This window comes from Vipera ursinii (assembly GCF_947247035.1).
Source record: "Vipera ursinii genome assembly, chromosome: Z".
In the NCBI taxonomy this organism is placed as follows: Eukaryota; Metazoa; Chordata; class Lepidosauria; order Squamata; family Viperidae; genus Vipera; species Vipera ursinii.
In genome coordinates, this window is record NC_139517.1 from 80,844,959 (window position 1) to 80,866,257 (window position 21,299).

General features: G+C 39.2%; 1 protein-coding gene across 1 annotated transcript in view; it reads right to left on the reverse strand.

The window, feature by feature from the left end:
- The window catches only part of RBMS3 (RNA binding motif single stranded interacting protein 3), a gene marked incomplete at both ends in the record, with an annotated part of 526,486 nt that overhangs the window by 77,748 nt on the left and 427,439 nt on the right, over positions 1-21,299 (reverse strand). The window contains 2 exons of the mRNA XM_083376163.1: positions 10,595-10,641; positions 19,670-19,776. Of these exons, the coding sequence (XP_083232289.1) occupies positions 10,595-10,641; positions 19,670-19,776 (154 nt within the window). The remainder of the gene's footprint in view (positions 1-10,594; positions 10,642-19,669; positions 19,777-21,299) is intronic.

A 21,299-nucleotide genomic window follows, 5' to 3' on the forward strand; every position in this document is an offset into this window, starting at 1 on the left:
GGGGGTCTCTGGCTGGAGGAGGGTCTCTGGGCCAGGGCCAAGGCAGTGGGGGACGTTCCCTCACTGTTTCCAGGATGGCTTCGCGGGCCGCATGAAACCACTTCGCGGGCCGGATCTGGCCCCCGGGCCTTGTGTTTGACATGTCTGATCTAAACGTTCAATGTGTGTGGCCAGCCCTTGGAGTGTGAGCAATATGTCTTCTCTCATTTCTCTATTTTTACTCTCAAAAAGATCAGCCATCTCCTCCTTTATTTGTTGAGCTGTTTGTTGAGCTTGAAGCTTCAAAGCATCCTGAAAATCCTTAAGTGTAAATGCAGGTGGTGGGGGAGAAGGTGCGGGAGATTTGGGCTTCGATGTGGATTGCACTGCAGGCTGTATTACAGGAGAGGAAATTAAACTTTTAGGAACAACAGGAATTCCCTGCCGTCTTGAAGCCATTTCCCCGCTTGTTAAAATTCACTTTCCCTTATCGCTTTCACTTTCCCTATGCACTTCAAGATAAATAAAGTCCCAGAAAAATCTTTACAAACTTTAAAAACTCTCAAATACACAAAAGTCCAATATGTTATTCAAACTTTGTTGCAAAATATATCTCTTTCTTCATGCCTTATTCTTTCAAAAAACAAAAGAAAAACATTCCAGTGCCATCTTTTCCCTTTCAAAATCAAATTAGGGTATGGAGAAAATTAATACTCCCCGAGTTAAAGTTCCAAATACTTGCAAATTTAACTCCTCCTGATGAGCTCTGTCTGCTGGTTAGGATTTCTAACTAGACTATTATATTTTGTTATGAGATGGGAAATATGAAAATTCTAAAAGGGTTTGAATAAGGGAAGCTTTTGGTTAACCAAATATAATATATTATGAGAAAATTATAAGCGACAGAGATATTTTGAACATTGATGGGAAATTAAAACATTTTTTTAAAAAAGCGGAAAAAACAGGATACTGATTGAAGAAATGGATTTTAAGTGCAAATGCAATTGAGATATATTTTGGCTAGAAAAGATATTATAAACTGACATTATCAATATTATGTATATTACCAGAAAAATGTGATGAAAATGTCTATATTTAATTGTATATGTATTAACAGTAACAAGAATTGTATTTGGCCAGTGTGGAAAAATACATACCACTGGAAGAAGAGAGGATAAAGGAAGCACTGGATGGTGTAGTATTGGAACTAGACTGAGAAAATTAGTATGTACCAATGGACCCAGACAACACATTGTTTATTAAGTATTTATGATTGTAAAATTAGAAAATTAATAAAATGTTTACCCCCCCCCCCAAATTGCATGTGGTAAAGAGTAACAAAGCGGAATAGAACAAATGGGAAAGTAGACAGAACCAGGATAATAAAAATGAGCTAGAAACTAAATTCAATTAGTTTAATACATAAAATAAATTTTCTATCTCCAAACTAGACTGCCATATGTAGTCCAGCCAGCATTGAAAGTTCCTGAATTAAAGTTGTGAATAGGGCTTCAATACTAATTTCAACTGAGAAGGCAGCCGTGCATTTATTAATCACTATATGCCCAGCTTACTTATTTAATCCAGTCATCTGGTTTGGCAGAATGCCTTGTTACAGGAAGTATAAATATACCAGGCTAAAATAAAGTATATTTTGTGAACACAGACAAAAATCAAGTAGTAGTAGTAGTCATCGTAGTAGTAGTAGTAGTAGTAGTAGTAGTAGTAACAACAACAACAACAACAACGAGTTGGAAGAGACCTTGGAGGTCTTCCAGTCCATCCCCCTGCTCAGGAAGGAAACCCTATAACATTTCAGACAAATGGTTGTCCAATCTCTTCATTAAAACTGCCAGTGTTGAAACATATATAACTTCTAGAGGAAAGTCGTTCCAATGATTATTTGTTCTAACTGCCAGGAAATTTCTCCTTAGTTCTAGGTTGCTTCTCTCTTTGGTTAGTTTCCAACCACTGCTTCTTGTCCTGCCTTCAGGTGCTTTGGAGAATAGCTTGACTCCCTCTTCTTTGTGGCAACCCCTGAGATATTGTTGTTAGTTACGAAGTCGTGTCCGACCTGAAGTAGCCGAAGGACCACTCGGGACGACAGGCTAGTTACTTAAGGTTTATTTAAGAGCAAGACAACAACAGAATAACTTGCCGGCTTTTTATAGCCGGCGGCTGTCAGTGAGGGCCAATCAGGTTTGTTTTATTTGGCGCCGCGTCTTTCCTGTCCAATCCGCGTCGTCTGTGTTTGACAGCTCCGGCTTCCGCATGGCTCGGTGTTTTGACAGCCGCGAGCTGTCAGTGGTCATGCCTGCGCCCTGCGAGGAACTTTGACAGCTGTCAAAGTTCCCGCGTGTTCTTCTGTCAAATCGGTTTACCTCATCGTCTGACTTATATTTTAAAGATATTAACGATGTTTATACATATAATACACCCCTTACCCCTCCCCTGGAGCGTTCCCACCCCCTTGATTGTTGGACCCTGCCCACTGGTAGTCCTTTAGGTAGGCGGGGGCCCTTCGGTTTCTGTCGGAGCGGCGTGGAAGAGGGGCGATGTCTGGTTGTGCTGGTAGCACGTCTCTTAGTCCCTCTTCCTCTTGGTCCAGCAACGGTAGTATTTCTGGGGGCTGGTGGTCATGTTCCTCCGGTTGTGGTTCTGGGGTGTGTGGTGGTTGTCTGGGTCTGAGTTGGTCTATATGGCGGCATAGATTTCCGTGAGTTTGTGTGGATATGAGATAGGAAATGGGTCCTGTTTGTTTAAGCACTGTCCCCTGGACCCATTTGTTTTTGTCTGTGTAAGATCGCGCCCATATCATTTGGCCTGGTGTGAGTGTACGGTTTGGTTGTGGTTGCTCGTTTTCTTCCGGAAATGTGTCAGGACGTAATCTGTCGAGCCGCGTTATCAGCCTTCTCCCCCATCTTAGTTCCGCCGGTGATTTGCCCGTTGTTGTGCATGGCGTTGCGTGTTGTGACATTAGGAACTGGCTGAGTCGTCGCTTCCAGTTCCCCTTGACGAATTTTTTTAAAGCTTCTTTTGTAGAACGCACCATAATTTCTGCCATCCCGTTCGTCGATGGGTGGAAAGGTGCAGATGTGACCAGCCTAATACAATTCTTCATAGCGAAGATCTGAAATTCACGAGAGGTGAATTGAGGCCCATTGTCTGAAACTATGGTGTCTGGGAGGCCGTGTGTGGCAAATATTTTCCTTAGGGCTTGTATTGTGGCTCCTGATGTAGTTTTCCTAAGGGGAGTGACTTCTAACCATTTAGAATAACTGTCCACTACAATTAGGAAACTTTGTCCCTGGATAGGTCCTGCAAAATCTAAGTGTATGCGTGACCATGGATTTTTTGTCGTTTCCCATTTGTGAATTGGTGCTTGGGGTGGTTCGTTCCGTGTTGCTTGGCAAGTGTAGCACCCCCCCCCCACGTATTTTTCTATTTCTTTGTCAATGCCTGGCCACCATACATAACTCCTGGCCATCGCTTTCATCTTGACAATGCCAGGGTGTCCCTCATGTAGGATGTCTAATGTTTGATTTATGTTTTTGTTAGGTATTATGACTCGATTTCCCCACAGCAGGCATCCCCTATGCGTAGATATTTCATTTTTCCTGTTAAAGTATGGCTGGAATTGGGAGTGTGGGTTTTGTGCTGGCCACCCTGTTGTGGTCCACCTAAGAATTCTGCTGAGTATTTTGTCTTTAGCTGAGTTGTTAGCTATAATCTTTGCAGAGAGGGGACAGTCTGGGAGTTGTGAAATTGCTAAAATCAGGCCAGCTGGGGCTGGGTCTGGGTCCTTGCTAGGAATTGGCAGTCTGCTGAGGCAGTCTGCATGTCCTAATTCCTTCCCTGGTTTATGGATTAATTGATAAGAATAGGCAGATAAGAATGTGGACCATCGAAGTATTCTCGGTGAGAGAATCTGAGGTGTTATTTTATTCCAAGTGAATATCCCTAATAGGGGTTTATGATCTGTGTATATAGTGAAGGGTCTCCCATAAAGGTAGTCATGAAATTTTTTAACCCCTGCGACTATTGCTAGGGCTTCTCTGTCTATTTGTGCGTAATTTCTTTCTGCTTTTGACAGAGTGCGTGAATAAAAGGCTATGGGTCTTTGGGTGCCGTCTTTGTATACGTGACTTAATACTGCCCCAATTCCATAGGGAGATGCGTTGCAAGCGATGCATATTGGTGTATCTTCTCGGAAAAGGGTGATCGTTGAACTATTGCAAATAATCTTTTTTAGTGATTGGAAGCTATTTTCCTGAATTTTGGTCCAGGACCAGGCAGTTCCCTTATCTAGGAGTCTATGCAGAGGTTCTGCGATAGTGGCTTTGTGGGGAATGAAGGCATGATAAAAGTTTAATAACCCTAAAAAGGCTTGGAGTTCTTGTTTATTCCTGGGGCTTGGCGCCGTTTGAATAGCCCTTAGTTTGTCTGTGGTAGGGTGGATACCTTGACCGTCTATTTTGTACCCTAGGAACTCTGTGGATGTGACTCCAATGGAGCACTTTTCCCGCTTAAGTTTGAGGCCGGCTTCTCTGAGCCGGCTCAGCACAGCTGACAGTCTGTCAGCTAGATTTGCTTCATTTTCTCCGGCGATGAGAACATCGTCGAAGTAGGGGCAGACCCCGGGTAGTCCTTTCAGGGTTTTCTCCATGATACCCTGGAAAATACCCGGGGCTGCTGATATGCCGAATTGTAGCCTTTTTACTTTAAAGGCACCGTGGTGGGTGACAATTGTCTGGGCTTCCGCGGTGTCATTAGTGACAGACAGTTGCAAATACGCCTGCGTGAGATCAAGTTTGGCAAAAATGGCGCCGGAGCGGATGGAAGCAAAAACGTCCCTTACCGCTGGCACCGGGTAAGCATGGGGGCTGAGTGCTAAGTTGAGGGTCGCCTTATAGTCCGCGCATAATCTTATTTCCCCGTTAGGTTTTACTGGGGTGACTATTGGGGTCTCCCAACTTCCCCCCTCCGTAGGTTCAAGTACCCCGAGCCCTACGAGGCGCTCTAGTTCCCTTTCAATTTTTTCTTTAAGGGCAAAGGGCACTCTCCTAGCTCTTATCTTAATGGGTTGGATTGCTGGGTTTAATTGTAAAGAGATGGGGGGACCCGTGTATTTTCCTAATGTGCCATCGAAGACGTCTGCATACTTATTGCAAACGGCTTCGAGACTGGGTGATTGTATAGAATTTACCCCCGTTATGGCGATCCCTAATGGCCCGAACCAGTTCAGCCCTATCAGGTTGGTGCAATTTCCGGGCGTTACCAGCACTTCTAGGGGACCCTTGAAAGATTTGTACTCTACTGTAACCTTAGCCCTCCCTTCCAGAGGAATAGGGGTTTTCTGGAAGTCAGCTAGGTGGACCTGGGTTTGCCTCAGAGGAATTTTTCCCTTGCCTTGTTGACAGATCTCCTGATATGTTTTAAATGAAATTAAGGAGACTGCTGACCCTGAATCCACCTCCATGAGGCAGGACACCCCCTGAATTTTTACCCTGATCCTAACCTTTGAGCTTAGGCTGTTTACCCTGTCAATTGTTTCCACCAGGGCCCCTGGCGTTTTTCCTCTGTTGGCCTGGGTAGCTGGCCTACCTGGGGAGTTTGCCTCCAAATCATTGATGTTGTCACGGCCCTTGCTCCGGCACACCGGTTTGATGTGGCCAGTCTTCCCACAATTGTGGCACTTGGCATTTCTGAACCGGCAGCTTCCTCGGGCATGGTTGCCCCCGCAGCTGGCGCAGGCGGCTCGTTGCTCGTAACGCGGCGGTGGCGGAGGGGGGTTCCTGGACCTTCGGCGGTCCGAAGTGTCGCTTCTCCTCGGTTGCCTGCGTTCCATTCTGCGCTGCAGGGCTTCTCCGTCGGTGAAATCCACCGACTCATTGCTGTCGCTGAGGGTTGCACTCTCTTGGAAGACGGTCGCTGGGCTCTCTGGGGTCGTGGTAGTCGGCTTCTTCTTGTGGTTGTACTCGTAGGCCATGATTTCTCTGGTCAGCTCTGCCAGGCTCATGTCGGTCTTGGATGTCAGCTTTTTCTGTAGGCGTTCGTCCCTCAGCCCGATCACCACCTGGTCTCTGATGCGGTCTTCTAGGTCGGGGAAGTGGCAGTTCCGCGCGGCGTGTCGGACCCCCGCGATGAAATCATTTGCGGGTTCGTCTGGATGTTGTTTCTTCTGGGCGAATTGAACCCGCCAATACAGTTCAGATCGGGCTGGCATATAATGCTTCGTCAGCTGGTCTACTAGGTCCACGTAGGATACCTCGGTGATGGGTACCGGGCTGAACAGCCCAATGGCAGCGTCGTAGACGGGGGGGTCCGCTGATGTATAGTAGCGCGGCAGCCTTTGCTCTGTCCTCGGTGATTTTGCTGACAAGGAGGAATCCCTCGACTTGGCCCAGGTGTGATTGCCACCTTTCGGGATGTCGGGTGTTGAATTCCCTCACGCGGCCGAAGTTTGCCATGTCGTCCGGTCCTGGGTCTCGCTCCGTTGGAAGTTAAAACCTCCAGTGACAGCTCTGGCCGGGAACTCTCTTCCGCGGCCGTGACTTCAGCTCTGGAGCGATCCCACCCTTGTCACCAGTGAAGTAGCCGAAGGACCACTCGGGACGACAGGCTAGTTACTTAAGGTTTATTTAAGAGCAAGACAACAACAGAATAACTTGCCGGCTTTTTATAGCCGGCGGCTGTCAGTGAGGGCCAATCAGGTTTGTTTTATTTGGCGCCGCGTCTTTCCTGTCCAATCCGCGTCGTCTGTGTTTGACAGCTCCGGCTTCCGCATGGCTCGGTGTTTTGACAGCCGCGAGCTGTCAGTGGTCGCGCCTGCGCCCTGCGAGGAACTTTGACAGCTGTCAAAGTTCCCGCGTGTTCTTCTGTCAAATCGGTTTACCTCATCGTCTGACTTATATTTTAAAGATATTAACGATGTTTATACATATAATACACGACCCATCGCTATATTGGATATTGGATATGAGTTACTGGTACACTGATATCACGTTCCTTCTCTTCATTAAACTAGACATACCCAATTCCAGCAACCGTTCCTTGTATGTTCCAGTCCCCTTATTATATTTGTTGCTCTTCTCTGTACTCTTTCTAGAGTCTCAACATCTTTTTTACATCGTGGTGACCAAAACTGGATGCAGTATTCCAAGTGTGGCTTTACCAAGGCATTGTAAAGTGGTATTAACAGTTCACATGATCACATGATTCTATCCCTCTGTTAATGCAGCCTAGCACTATGTTAGCTTTTTGAAAGTGCAGCATGCAGTACTAGTAGAGGTAGGGAATTAATATCAGTTCTTCTAAACACCTAGTTTGTTCTGAGGAAATGGACACAGGATGTAAAAGATATCTGCAAACAAAAAGCATGGAAGGAAAATTCCTAGGCTTCCCCTTGCCATTTGTATACATGGTAGTTTCATTAAAATTATATTCTGAAAACAGTAATCACTATGCAAAAAAACCTGAAAAGAAATTCTGGACATTTTGCTATGTTAGATAGCACGGTATCTAACTTGGAGGTTGATCACATTCCCTTCCCCTCACCCAGTCCCATACTTATCTTTCATATCCTAAGGCCAGGATCTCTCTCTTCTGCCAAAGGAATGATTCCACTTTATTAGAAGTGCTCACTGGACCATAAAGTAGCCAGTCCTGCAGTTACTTTGGGGATTTAAGATGGCCTATGAACTCAGACACCAGAGCTCATTCAGGAAACCATTTTGCTCTTAGCATTCTCAAAAAAGTAGTATAGCAAACTGAAGTAAACCATAGTATAGAATTGCAGTAATAAAGTGAGATATTGAATTGAATTTGAACATGTTAGAGTGAAACATTCAGTACATTTTCTGGGTCTCATTTAAAAATTGTTACAGCATGATTAAAAATCCAAACAAGACAAAAATTGAAAGGATGCAGAATTTGAAAGCAATGAGAGATGTAACAATATGAACTTGTACACTTGCTGCAGTTTTGATTGCTAGAATTAATACATTTTCTAAAACACGTCTAGATAACTAATTAGGTTTTTTTCCATATATGGTTGAAATGCTATAAAGCTCAATATTTCTGAAAAATGAAGTTTACTAGAATGGAAATAATCTTAAAACTGAAATTCCATTTCAGCCTACCATAATTTTATTAAGCATTATCAAACCTTATATTCCTATAAAGTATACTGATATTAACTGTTTTCATGCTAATTGCTGCAAGGAAATTATATGCCTTTTATTGGAAACATTGATCTTGTCAGTGGAAGAATGGCTAATTAAATTGTAGGAATATATCTCATTAACTGCAATATTAGCATAGAATTCAATTTAAACAGAAAACCAATCCTGGATTACAATCTAATACAAGAACTGATAGCAGATCCATATTTTTCATTTCTTTATGTATCAAGTTTATATTTTAATTTTGCAGATTATCAAGATTTTTATTATTATGGATTGAATTTATTATAGTCTATATTTTACTTGGTGATTTAGACTGTATTGTCATTCCTATGTTTAGAATTTAATAGTAATTTTTGTCTGTTAAAGAGATGGAATTCATTCAGTCCTTTACAGCTAACTATACTATACCAGAAAATTATCACTCCATGACATCATTTGTCATGACCATTCATTTGTATTTTACTTTTTCTTACCGTTTCTTTTAATAATAATTTTATTAGAGGTTTTTCTCAGATTTGAAATATAAAGTAAAATTCAATAAAAGAAAAAGTAAAGTGAAAAAGTGAGAAAATTATGAGGAAGTAAAAGCAAATAGAAACAAGAGAATGTAAAAAAGGTGACTCTTATTTTCCTATATACCAGCTAGCAAGCAAATTTTTGCAATTCCCTCTTTAAAATTACATCAACAAATCAACAAATCCATAAATCACAAATAATATTGTTTTCATTTTTAGCAAAAAAATTCATAAAACATTTTTTGGTCTTTAATAAAAGTATTTGTTGCCTTGTCCCTGATGAAAAATGTCAATTTTGTCATTTCTATTAATTCCGCCATCAGGCTGGGACAGCTGAGAAGCATCCTTCCAAAGAAACCCATCTAGCATTCTTAGGAATAGAACAGTTGGTCCCAGAAGAGACCATGGGAAGGAATTCCAGATATCACCTCCAACAGATACATGTGTCTATTTAAAGTCATAACTAAGCCCAGCCACAATTGCATTGCACAAACAGTAGTTTATCTAAACATTCTTTAGGGGAAAATTAATGGATTGTTTTGCACCCATAAGAAGAAAGGAATTGGAGGAATGTTTGGAGTTGGAGAAAAGACTGGACAGCCACTTGTCTCACATTGTATAGGGCAGGGGTAGGCAACCTCGGCTCTTTTATGACTCATGGACTTCAACTCCCAGAATTCGGGAGTCAGCTGACTCAGGAATTCTGGAAGTTGAAGTCCATGAGTCATAAAAGAGCCGAGGTTGCCTACCCCTGGTATAGGGTCTCCTGCTTTAGTGGGGGGTGGACTAGAAGACCTCCAAGGTCCCTTCCATCTCTATTCTGATTGATTGAACTGTTTTTGTATTACTTTTGAAGCAAGATCATTTTTAATTTTCTGAAATTAGAGTGCAATCTTATCTTCTTACATGGGAATTAGCTATTCCGAATGTTGTCAGAAGTTGCTCACTTTTTAGTGGCTTGCAGGGTAAAGGTGGATGCAACTGATACTTTTGCTTATTTTAGAAATATTGGAGATTTTCTTATACCTTCTTCAACTTTTGCTTTATCACAACTAAAAAGTAAATATAAAGCTTTTTTAGAATTGCATTTTAGAAAGTCCTCCATAATTATTTGGAGGTCTTGATTGATTGGATCTACACAAAGACTATGTCCTTAGTACTTGAAAAACATAAGATGTACCAAGGAGAAGAGAAGCAAAATAATCTTGTGTAATGTGCTAGGTGAGCCATGCTGGAATAATTTGCCTCCATTTGTGATTCCAAAACATTGTCAAGCATGGCTTCTGTCTGAAATTACAACAAATAACTAAACAAACAAAAATAAAGCAATCTTTTGGTATTCACATTATTCAATAAAAATCTGGTAGCTATTCCTTGAAGAGAAAAGCTAATCTAATGGTTGAGTTGATCTTTCAGCAGGGAGATTCATATTTAAGACTTAAGTATAGATTTCACAAGTTATATTGACTCATTCAGTATGTTCTCAGTTTTGTTTACCTATAAGAGTGCTTGTTGTAGGAACAAAATGAGTATTCCACTGTGAGATATAAATGCCATCCATACATGATGAATAAATGAATAGTAATTCTTGCCTGAATATTCAAGATTATTTAAAACATACTTACCTCCTATTCATAGCCTGCCTCCCTGAATGTCTTGGCCAATGTCAATAATTTAGCTTCAGGGAATAGAAAACTGAAGCAAATCTTTTTAAAATTCAGTTCAATCATTCCCAATTCATAACTAATAGTCTAGAAATAAATGAAGGAAAATGATTTTTCCTGCTTAACACATTTTTAAATTGTCTCAAATAATACTGCTGGGGTCAACTTGCTTTGAAATTGTATTAACAATTTAAACTGCTTTGGAAAATATCACAATGCCATTAAAAACAGTAAAGTGTATGTTACTCACCCATTCTGTATAGTAGCTGTAGGGTCATATGTCAAGGCCATGCCAGCCTGCATAGAAGAAAGAAATAAGATTACTCTTCTTGGGTTAAAAACAATCATACTACTCCAGGACAAATGAAAGAGATTAATAAGCCACTGTATGATCATTTGAGGAGATATTAAATAGAGAGCATTTTATAGCCTCCATTATTGATATAAACTAGGCTGTGTGTACGTACAGAATTTTGTTCTGTAAGAAAATAAATATGATTTTGTATCTAATTTGTTCCTTAGCTATTTAAGTAAAATGGCTCTGCCCAGTACTGAAAATGCTCATTTTGGAAATTGAAAACAGTTTAACATTACTACAAAATGTAACCCACAACTGACACAGCAAACCAGAAATCAGTGAAACCAGTATTCTCCAATCTGCCATCCAGATAGTTCGGGATTATTAATCCCAGAGTGTTCAGCCATCAAAGACAACTCTTTGTGTCATTGTAACCAAGTACCAATTTATCAAAACCAAAAACAAAAAATCCCACAAACAAACACCTGGCACTTTTTGTTTTGACAGTGCTGTGAATTAATAAGCTTTGAAAGTCTGTTTTTTGTGAAACCCAAGAAAATTATTTCTGGTTTTTTTTTCACCTGAAACACTTAGAAGTATCAAAATAAATTGCCTTACTAAAAAGGGAAAAAGAAAAGTATCAAATGGATAACCATGAGCAATGAATAGTGAGACTGTTCCCAAAGTCTAATTCCTCAAATAAATTTGATAAATATAAAATGGAAGACCAACCAGAAATGATATAGTAAGTGCTTTTTTCTAAAAAAAAAAAAAGTGCCAGAAATCAGAGCTGCTGTCACTGGGAGCGATGCCGGTGTCTTGCTACGGTGTTGCCGCCCATCCTTTGCACCTTTGCCCCTGCGGCTCAGAGGCACATGCCATGGGGATTCCCCTCACCACAGCCGTTGTGGGGATTCCCCTCCTCGCAGTTGCCACGCCGCAGCCCGTGCTGAGACCCCACCTGGAGCTGCTCCAAACCCCGACCCAGAGCTGTGTTTCTAGTGGCAGTGTTCTCTGGTGCCAAACAGCTGATGGCCTCCAGCACTGGCACTCATTCACTTACTGCCCCGTCGCTTCCAAATGCAGTAAGTGAGTGAGCGAGCAAGTGGCGTTTGGAAGTGTTTGGAACTGATGGGGCAGTAAGTGAGCAAGTGAGCAAGAGGCCTTTGAAAGAGAAGGAGTGAGTGGGGGAGAGACTGAATGAGGTGCCTTTGAAAGAGATGGAGGAGTGACTGGAGGCTTTTGTGAGCAAAGTGTGAGTGAGTGGAGGGGCTTTTGTGAGTGAAGGGTGAGAGAAAAATGGAAAAGTGAGGGTGAGAAGGGAAAAAGAAAAGGCACTGACTTCTGACTTCCTCTGTTACAGGAGTAGAAGGAAGCATTAACATTGAACTTCAACTTTTTGCTTTTCTCTAATATTATAAACTAGCAATTTCTATAGCATTAAATGAATCTTACCAATGAAACCCAAAATACCCCCCTCCCTTATTTTTTTACTCATCAAGTTTTTGTCACCTTGTTAAGCACTGGTGGTGCTTGAATATTGTCATGTCCTAAAAGTGGTACGATTTCTGAAAAGGTTGAAAAGCCCTGATGTAAATGCAGCCTAAATTGTTTATTGCCATCCTATTTGCAAATAATATCTTACTTACCTAGTTGAGATGGTGTAGTTAGGCAGCAGGGAGGGGTGCAAAGTTCCTGCCTTTGCTGCAGACAACTTGCCTGTGCAACGTTTGCCGGCCAGGCAATTCCTATTGGCTTTCGAAAGCCAATAGGCCAGGCATAGGCAACTTTGGCTCTTTTATGACTTGTGGACTTCAACTCCCAGAAGATGTTACATAACATAGCATCAACTGGAAGATGTTAAACTGTCCTCCTGTTTCTTTCCTTCCCCAAAATTGTGTTAATGAGTCCTCTCTAAGCTCTGCTGATCAGCTTGTGCTGAATTGTTTTGCCGCAAAATGAAACGTTTTGCAAGTTGCATTTGAGACAGCCCATCTCATTTTAGATATATTACATATAATTGAAGATTGTAATTAGTTTCATGTGTATATTCAGCAAGTGTGATGTATTTGTGCTGCCATTTCTAGGCCTCTTTCCAACCACATCCAAAAAATTTGTAACAAACATTGGAATTCTCAAGGCCATGTTTGGTATTTCCCAGCAATCTGTTACTGGAAGGAAAAAGCAATCCCTGCTGCGTTACTGATCCCAGAAAAGAATTTGCATGTATGCAGGTATCCTTAGGGTGCCATACTTATGGATGAGAAATATTGGTTGCAAAGTTGGCATTTCTGGATATAATACAGATATTTTGGACTTATTTTTGTTTCTTTGCATGTTTGATATTTTTAAAAAGTCATATGCTTCTGACTACGCTTATGCACATATGTAACATCTTTTGCTAGGATACATGACCACTGCTTGTCCAGAATGTGAAAAGTGAAAGATTGTGATTAAACAAAATTTTAATGTACAGATAATACCACCAGAAATTATTTTAGCCTTTTTAATAAATGCTCACCATGGAAAACATCATATATTGTTATGTATATACTAGGTTAATTATTTAAAGACTGAAGTGCAACATAACTAGATTCTAAATAATCTATTTTCCAAAACACACAACAGTCCAAAGAGTAAAAGTAAAGTCCAAATTAAGAATATTTCATTCTTAAGAATTGTTTAATTTAAAGTGGTTTAGTTGTAATAGATAGTTATAGATTCAAAATAGTTTTCAAGAGTGTACAAAAGGTACTATTTTTTCTAGCATCAGCTAAATTAGACATATTACATTGAGAAAAATGTTTCTCATTTCTTTCCTTTTACCTTTATTGATTTCATTGCAGAGATGTTAACATAGGAAATAGATTATTTTGTTATCAAATTTTACCTTCCAAAAGACAGAAGCAGATGAAAAATGTGAGGTTCTTTCCTGTTGGCTTTTTTGAATTAGCTGTTTTAGATTCTAAAAGTTTACTTCCTAAAGAAGTAACCTTGTAAAATAATTTTAATGTCCTCCTCTAGTGCAGGGTAGGCAACCTTGGCTCTTTTATGACTCAAGGACTTCAACTCCCAGAATTCCTGAGCCAGCATGGCTCAGCTTGGAAACCTCTCTCTTTCCCCTCAGCGTGGCTGGCTCAGGATTTCTGGAAGTTGAAGTCCACGAGTCATAAAAAAGGGCCAAGATTGCCTATCCCTGCAATAGGCTTTCAAAAGCCAATAGAGGGAGCTTTTTTTTTTTTTTTTTTTTGCAGAAAACAAATGCCGGAACTACGTTCTGAGCATTCTATGAGAAAAAAAGCCCTGGATATAGTAATTAGGAAGTAAATAAGAACCAGAATTACAAAATAAAACAAAACAAGTGGTAGACTGATAAAGAGGAAAGAGGCTATAAGGATATGATATAACTTTAAAACTCATATGAAAAAAATGTGGCAAGAAAATTAAACAACCAAGCAAAAAGCACCTTCAAAGAAAAACACTTTGGAAAAAAAACAGTAGAGTCAATGATGCAAAAGAGAATTGTTGATGGGAAAGTTAATTTGGCACTATTGGCAATGAATCTTTCATTGATAATTTATGACAATTCTGACTGAAAAAATATTGTGGAATTAAAAATTCTATTTTTATAAAAAAATTAATTTGGTAGGATAAATTTCAAAATACAGCTGTATTTTTAAGAAATAACTTGTTTTTCTAATGAAGCATGCCAAGAGACATTTCTGTGTCCATGACATTCCTAATGTATGCTACGGACAAAGTTTTTATTAAATGTGTGTAAGTAGGATATCTCTTCTTAAAAGATGATGCAGAAAAAGTGCTACACTCAATTTGCTAGCAAATTTGGTAAACTCAACAGTGGCCACAGGATTGGAAAAGATCAGTTTACATTCCAATTCCAAAGGAAGGCAATGCCAAAGAATGTTCAAACTATCGCACCATTGCACTCATTTCACATGCTAGTAAAGTTATGCTTAAAATCCTACAAGCTAGACTCCAGCAGTATGTGGATCAAGAACTACCAGAAGTACAGGCAGGATTTCAAAGAGGCAGAGGAACTAGAGATTAAATTGCCAACATACGCTGGATCATGGAGAAAGCTAGGGAGTTCCAGAAAAACATCTACTTCTGCTTCATTGATTATGCTAAAGCCTTTGATTGCGTGGATCACAACAAACTGTGACAAGTTGTTAAAGAGATGGGAGTACCAGATCATCTTATTTGTCTCTTAAGAAACCTATATGCGGATCAAGAAGCAACATCCTATTTATTTCAAATCATCCCAAAAATTAAAAATAGTTCATCCTGGATGAAATATACATGTTTTTTTCTTAATACCATCTCTTATCCATTTGTTGTCTTAATTAAATAGATTCACTCTCTATAATAAGTCTATGTTCCCACCAAAGTCCAAATAGAAGTGGTTTTCAGTTAGGTGTAATAAATCCATCCAGTCTTCCTCAGTCTTCATAGGAAAAGAAATTTGTCTCTTCCCCATTCAACCAGAGTACTACCTAATCGTCTTTTCTTAGGTTTCAGCCACTGTTCAAGCATTTCTGAGTCTGTGAAACTTGATCATGGAGGAAAGAACACTGAAGCAGAAGGAAACTAAAGGGATGTTTTCTAAATGTTTCTGTATATTTCAATCAAAGGCAAAAAGAAAAATTCAAAAAAGATAAAATTCCAAAATATTTTGCAAATTCAAAAAGTACAGAAATCTTGTGATGAGAGCCTAATGTTGAAATAAATCAAATGAAAGTTCTTCACAGTCCAAAAACAAAATAAAACAATAAATTCAAAAAGTGACAGCCAAGATCCCAGGCATTGCTTAAGAAAATAAAACTGCTAACAGAAATATGTATATGCCCAGTGACTTTTCAATCACTTCCAGAGAGAACTGGAATGTTCAAGACTCCCCTTTCCAACTGGATCCACAGTTATCTAAAAATTGTCTTTGGTCATTGTTAGTCCTGTCATTCAAATCCAGTGCTGCCAAAGAACCAGCATTGGCAGTAAAATCAGCAGACCATCAGTAAGGAAAAAGAAAAGTTCTTACCATGCAGCAGCCATCTTGGGGAGCATAAATAGGTACTGTTCTGATCTTATGTGGCTACTCTCCTTCCCTACTCTGTGGGAAAGACAATCGCCAAATATGGCAGTGCAACAAAAAGTGCAGCAAAAGAAGAATGACATGAGATAGGGCTGACTTGGAGTCAAAAGCAAAGGAAATGTGCTCACATCTGATTGGAATTGGCAATAAACATTATTCTGATCTCATCTGCAACTGATTTTGCCCCCAAATAGGCCAAAATGTAATAGATTTTAAAATTTTGAATTTCCTATCAAAATGTTTAATTTATTGTTTTAACTTTTGTCTACGAAAGTAAAAAAAGTCTTTTAATTCCATTATTTTTTCCAATCAGATTTGTCATAAATCATCAAATGAAAAATTCACTGCCAACAGTGCCAAATTAACTTTCCCATCAAGTAAAGCTTGATAGGAAAATTTAATTGATGGCTGCAATGGGAAAACACTTTAATATCAGTACCTTTAAGAATTGATTAAATTTATCTCATTCATAGATAATAAATTCATGGGACACTGAACATCGCAAGGGCATATTTATGTCATGATTAGGTTTACATGGGGACACACATGACCCTTGTTTGCAATTGCCTCTTGTTAGCAACTTAAAGATTAGCTTTGTTGCTTCTGGAGGCACTGTGGCAAATATTTTATACCAATCAATATATGCAGAATAAATATGAACACAGAGGTCTACTATTGTTTTCTTTCTTTCTTTCTTTTCTTTTTTATTTTTTTGCCAAAATAGCAATAATTGATGTCAGGTCCCTGATTTGGGTGTAAGGTAAAGAGTGAAAATATATATTTTGCATTGTGCTATGCTAAATCACTTTCTATTTCTTGCATTAATTGAAATCTACTTGTTCATCTTCTCACACTGCATCAAAACAAAAAAATGTAGACAAGGAAGAAAGTTGGAAGAGAACAATCACAACAGATTAGGAGAAACTACAGTGTGTTTTGTTGTCAAGTTTATAAGTAGGTGCTTAATTATGTTATTTATGTTATTTGTTTGATGTTGGTGATACCTGACTCAAGGTCAATTCTGGGCATAATATGGCAAAAGAAAATTAACAAATGCAAGACATAATAAATGATGAACAAGATGAAAGTATGGATAGGCAACCTAAAAAAATAAGAAAACCATTGCCAACAAGGGGCTCCATCCATCCTAGTCCTGTGAGAACAATCAGATCTTTTAATCCCTTCTAAGTACCATCAAGATGGGATTCATACAGTCTTAGTGGGAACCTCATTCTAGAGGGTAAGTGCCACAACAGAGAAAATACGTTTCCTGGATTATGATACATAATACTGTTTAATTGAAGAGCCCAGAGTAGATCCACTCTGCTGGTTTATATCAGCCAGGCAGAAATCACAGGAAGCAAGTGATTTCTCAAATAACTGGTCCTATGGTAGAGCTTTATAGGTCATAACCAGCATCTTGAATGGTAGCATGTGCAACTTTTGAAACAGTCATATAGGCATATGACAAATGTCCACACAACTGCATTCCAAACCAGATGAAGTTTCCACCTAGGGACAGTCCCATGAAGATCACATTGCAGCCCAGATATGAAGTCACAAGAGCATGAATGATTGTCTGTAAGGCTTCCTTGTCTAGAAAGGAGTTCAACACGGATGGAGTTGTGCAAACCCTAAAAAGTAAAAATTGGAAACAGTATAATAGTTGTCTAAAATCATTATGTCCAGGGACACCTCTTGAGGTTAGGATACATCACTACTTCTTTCCTGGCCATGAATCCTCAAGGAGACCAATACAAGAACATGAATATAACTACAGATCCCCTTTCCAGCTTCCTTAATGAACCAAGAATTCCTGTATCCAAAGAAATAGGTCTCTGATCCAACAGGTCATAGAATCCTATCCATTTGCTCAAGAGTCACCAAATCAAACTGATCCCCAATTAAACCATCAAACACACACCTAGGCTGAATTTGTCTAGTAGAAATCTAGATCCAAACTGGCACATGTCTGAGTGACTTTTTCTGCCAAACAGCCAAATTATTCCTCATAGCAGCTCTGCACATACTCATGTGTCCTAACTAGTAGGGGCAAGTTAACTTAAATAGGGACTCTTGACAGTCATTGTCAAGCATGATAAAATAGTCAGGCAGAGAAATACTGATATTTTGTTGCTTTCATCATACACTCCAGGTCTTCCTCCAACGGCACTAGCAGAGTCTCTTCTGGCATTTCCTGAAATTCCACCTTTAACAAGTGCCCCATTCTAGGCAAAATTATACACTGCACAGGGATTATGCCATCCAAGGCCCAACCACCCACTCATTCCAGGCAATAACCAAGGCATCAGATACTCAAGATTGCCTGTGGAGCCCCATCTATCTAAGATCTATCAGATCTGTCAAGTGCCTGGTGGTTTCTCATGGGGAAGGTATCTCAAGTGAGGAAGAAGGCAATCAGAGAGTGATCTAGATTGATGTTAATGTTTTCCACAACCAATCACAGCCACTGAGACAATTTTTTTAATGTATAGCTATCAATATGCATGAGATTATCAAAGACTTTGAACAGATTTAACTCATGAGTTGCCTTGGACTAAGTGAAATCCCTAAGACTTTATAGCAAGCCTGACAATGGAATCTAGTGGTTCAAGTACTAGCAGGGGGTGCAATACACCAGAAGCAACCCAACTATTTCTTATAGCCCAACTTTAATCTGGTTTGTGCAGAATGTCAGAGAGCCTACAAGGATTTGTGGATAAAAACAGCTTCCGGCTCTTTTGCAATTTCAGCTGAAGAAAAACCCCAAATGTCCTCATCATCTTGTTTCATAATAATCACATATTTTTGCACAGCATTAAATAACTCCACATAATTTTTCATTTCTTCTTTTCTATCACAATTCAGGCTTTGACAAAAGTGCTGGGCCTAGCAAAACATTTCATCTTAATTGCCTGTATCAGTTGGGGAACTGAGGGAGTGGTTTGACAGATAGAGTTATATAACAACACTCATTTGATATCACATGTTTCTACTTTATCAGTGACTCAAAAAGTTGTAAAGTAAGTCACATCACACAAAATAGAATGAATTTTTTTCTCTAGATTTCTAAGTTAGTTTTAACCCCAGCTGGCTTACAAATATATTTTTAGCACACTTTGGAAGCATCTTAAATTCAAATACTTCATTCTTTTTCAATCATAAGTCAGAAAGAACACCATTTTGAAGCTCTTTAAAAAGACCTTGTCCTTAATGTTCAGAACTGGTAGCTAATATGAGTAACATGATCCAACAGCCCAGCTTCCTAGTAGTATGTGAATTGCCCCACTCTTAACTAGCCTAAAATTTGCTTTAGATTATAATGGTATCCCATGAGGTAATTAATCACTCATAATTGGACCAAGGTCCTTCTTCTAATATACTTTCACATGATAACCAAATCAGGTAAAAGAAACTGGCAACTGAAGTTATATTGTGCAGCAAACAACAAAGCCTGATGGAGTTAGTTCTCCTATAACAATACAGCAAGCCAATTCAATACATCTTAATTTCTCTATCAAGATCAGATTATGGTATTTATGATTTTCTGTCATGTTTGGATATTATTTAATTGCAAGAAGTGGGCTGATGGATTCAAACTTCATTAGTTCCCATGGAAATGAAAGTTAATTCCAATCTGAACGGAATCAAAACTACAATTAACAATAACATACAAAATATCTCATATTTTACCAACACTGTAAAATAGAACTGTATGACTTCAATGAGTATGGAGTTGTAATCTCAAATCCTTATGATAAATAGTGCATGCTTCTATTCTGAATCAAAGTTAAATGGAATTAAACTCATTTGAATTTTGCTGCATTTTTATTATTTTGATTTCAGTAATACTGAAAACCCATCTTCTTCAATTTTGTCAAATTCCTTCAAAAATAATTATAACTATTTTGACTTACCTCTCCTTCCCTTGGCCAGGGTCTCCCATTCTGGGTATATTTGCTTTGATTCTGTCGTTTCTTTTGTCCTCCATCAGCAAATTTGCACAGCAAAGGTTCTGTTGGGGCTGTAAAGACAGGAAAACTCAGTGTGTGTTAGCTACTCTTTCAAAGAAAAATTCACCCATGTGCTATCTCTTAGAATATCCATTTTTAATGTTAAGCTTTTCACCTACCCTGTGCATTTATTGTTATTTTTTAGAAATAGCTTTAGGGATATACGTAGATATTCCTAACTTTTACAAATAGGAAGAGATATGGAATTAGTAAATTTGTGAAAGGCAACATTTTATATCCTTAGTTGCAGTATATATTGCAGAATATATAGATGAGCATGATGCAGATAATGGTTTTCCCTGTGACTATGAAATTAAAAATTGGACTTTAAGGCAGCAGGGTAGAAACAGTATTAATACTTTTGAATATTGGTGTTAGAGAAATTTCCTGAGAATAACATGCATAGCCAAATATCCAAACAAAGAGATCATTAAAAAAATAATCTGGGCTTCCAGTTTGCACGCGCGGCACTTGTGGACGTTCAGGAAGAGCCCTCTCCCTGCCGTCCGATCTTTCTTCCTTGGAGGACCCTGAAAAGGGTCGAAAGTCATCCTGGAGGGGCGACTACCATGAGGAGGCCCTCCCTGTGATTGCGGAAGGGCGGCAGCCCTCCGCTCAATCCGGAGCAGCTCCTTTGGCCTGAAGAAGAAGAGATCAGCCATAAAGATGGCCAATCATTAAGCTGTTCCCTGCCGAAAGCTCAAAGCACTATCAAGCACAACGAAGCAATCTAGAGGACCTGGGTGAGACCTTACCTTTCTTATTCCCCTAACTACTTTCTTGTGGGACCTTTCTGAAAATTTCCTCCCCCTCTTTTGAAAGACTGGTGACTGCATACCTGGGAAATAAACTTTAAAGCCTTAAAAGAAATCAAATGGCTAAGCAAAAAAAATTAAGCAACTTTATTTCCACCTATTAAAAAGCTCTTATTTTAGTGGGGATCTACTACCCTATTTTCTGCTTAAGCTGTGAAAGAAGGGGAAAAGAAAAAAAATGGACTAATTGGATAAAAGCCTCATATTAGTTTGGAAAAAGATTTTACATCTTATTCTATATGCTATTGATGATATCTTCTGGTGAAATTTTGTATAGCAATAAACCTTTTTTTTACTGTGAGAGCTGACTGAATAACAGATCTGTCCTTGACATTATCTTCAAAGATAAGAATTGGGAACACCTGGCACTGAAGACAATCTTTAGGAATACTGGAGGTGGACAATTATTGACTCTTATTAAAACAGCCTCCACGAAAGACCTATCTGTCAACATTAAAGAAATGGAGGATTATATTTCACCACTTAACTACAAACTGATACTTAAAACAATCTTGGCAATGACTGAGCAAATCAAGGCCAGACTGCAAGATAAATCTGACAGCTTAAAGCTACCAAATCAAACTTTGACTTTAAATGATGAATTGACAATCCAAAAACAAACAGAAGTGGAAACTAACATTAAAATAGGAGACTCTAAAGAACAACAAACACAATTTATTGAGAACCTTGAAGCCCAAACCTCAACTTTAACTATAAAA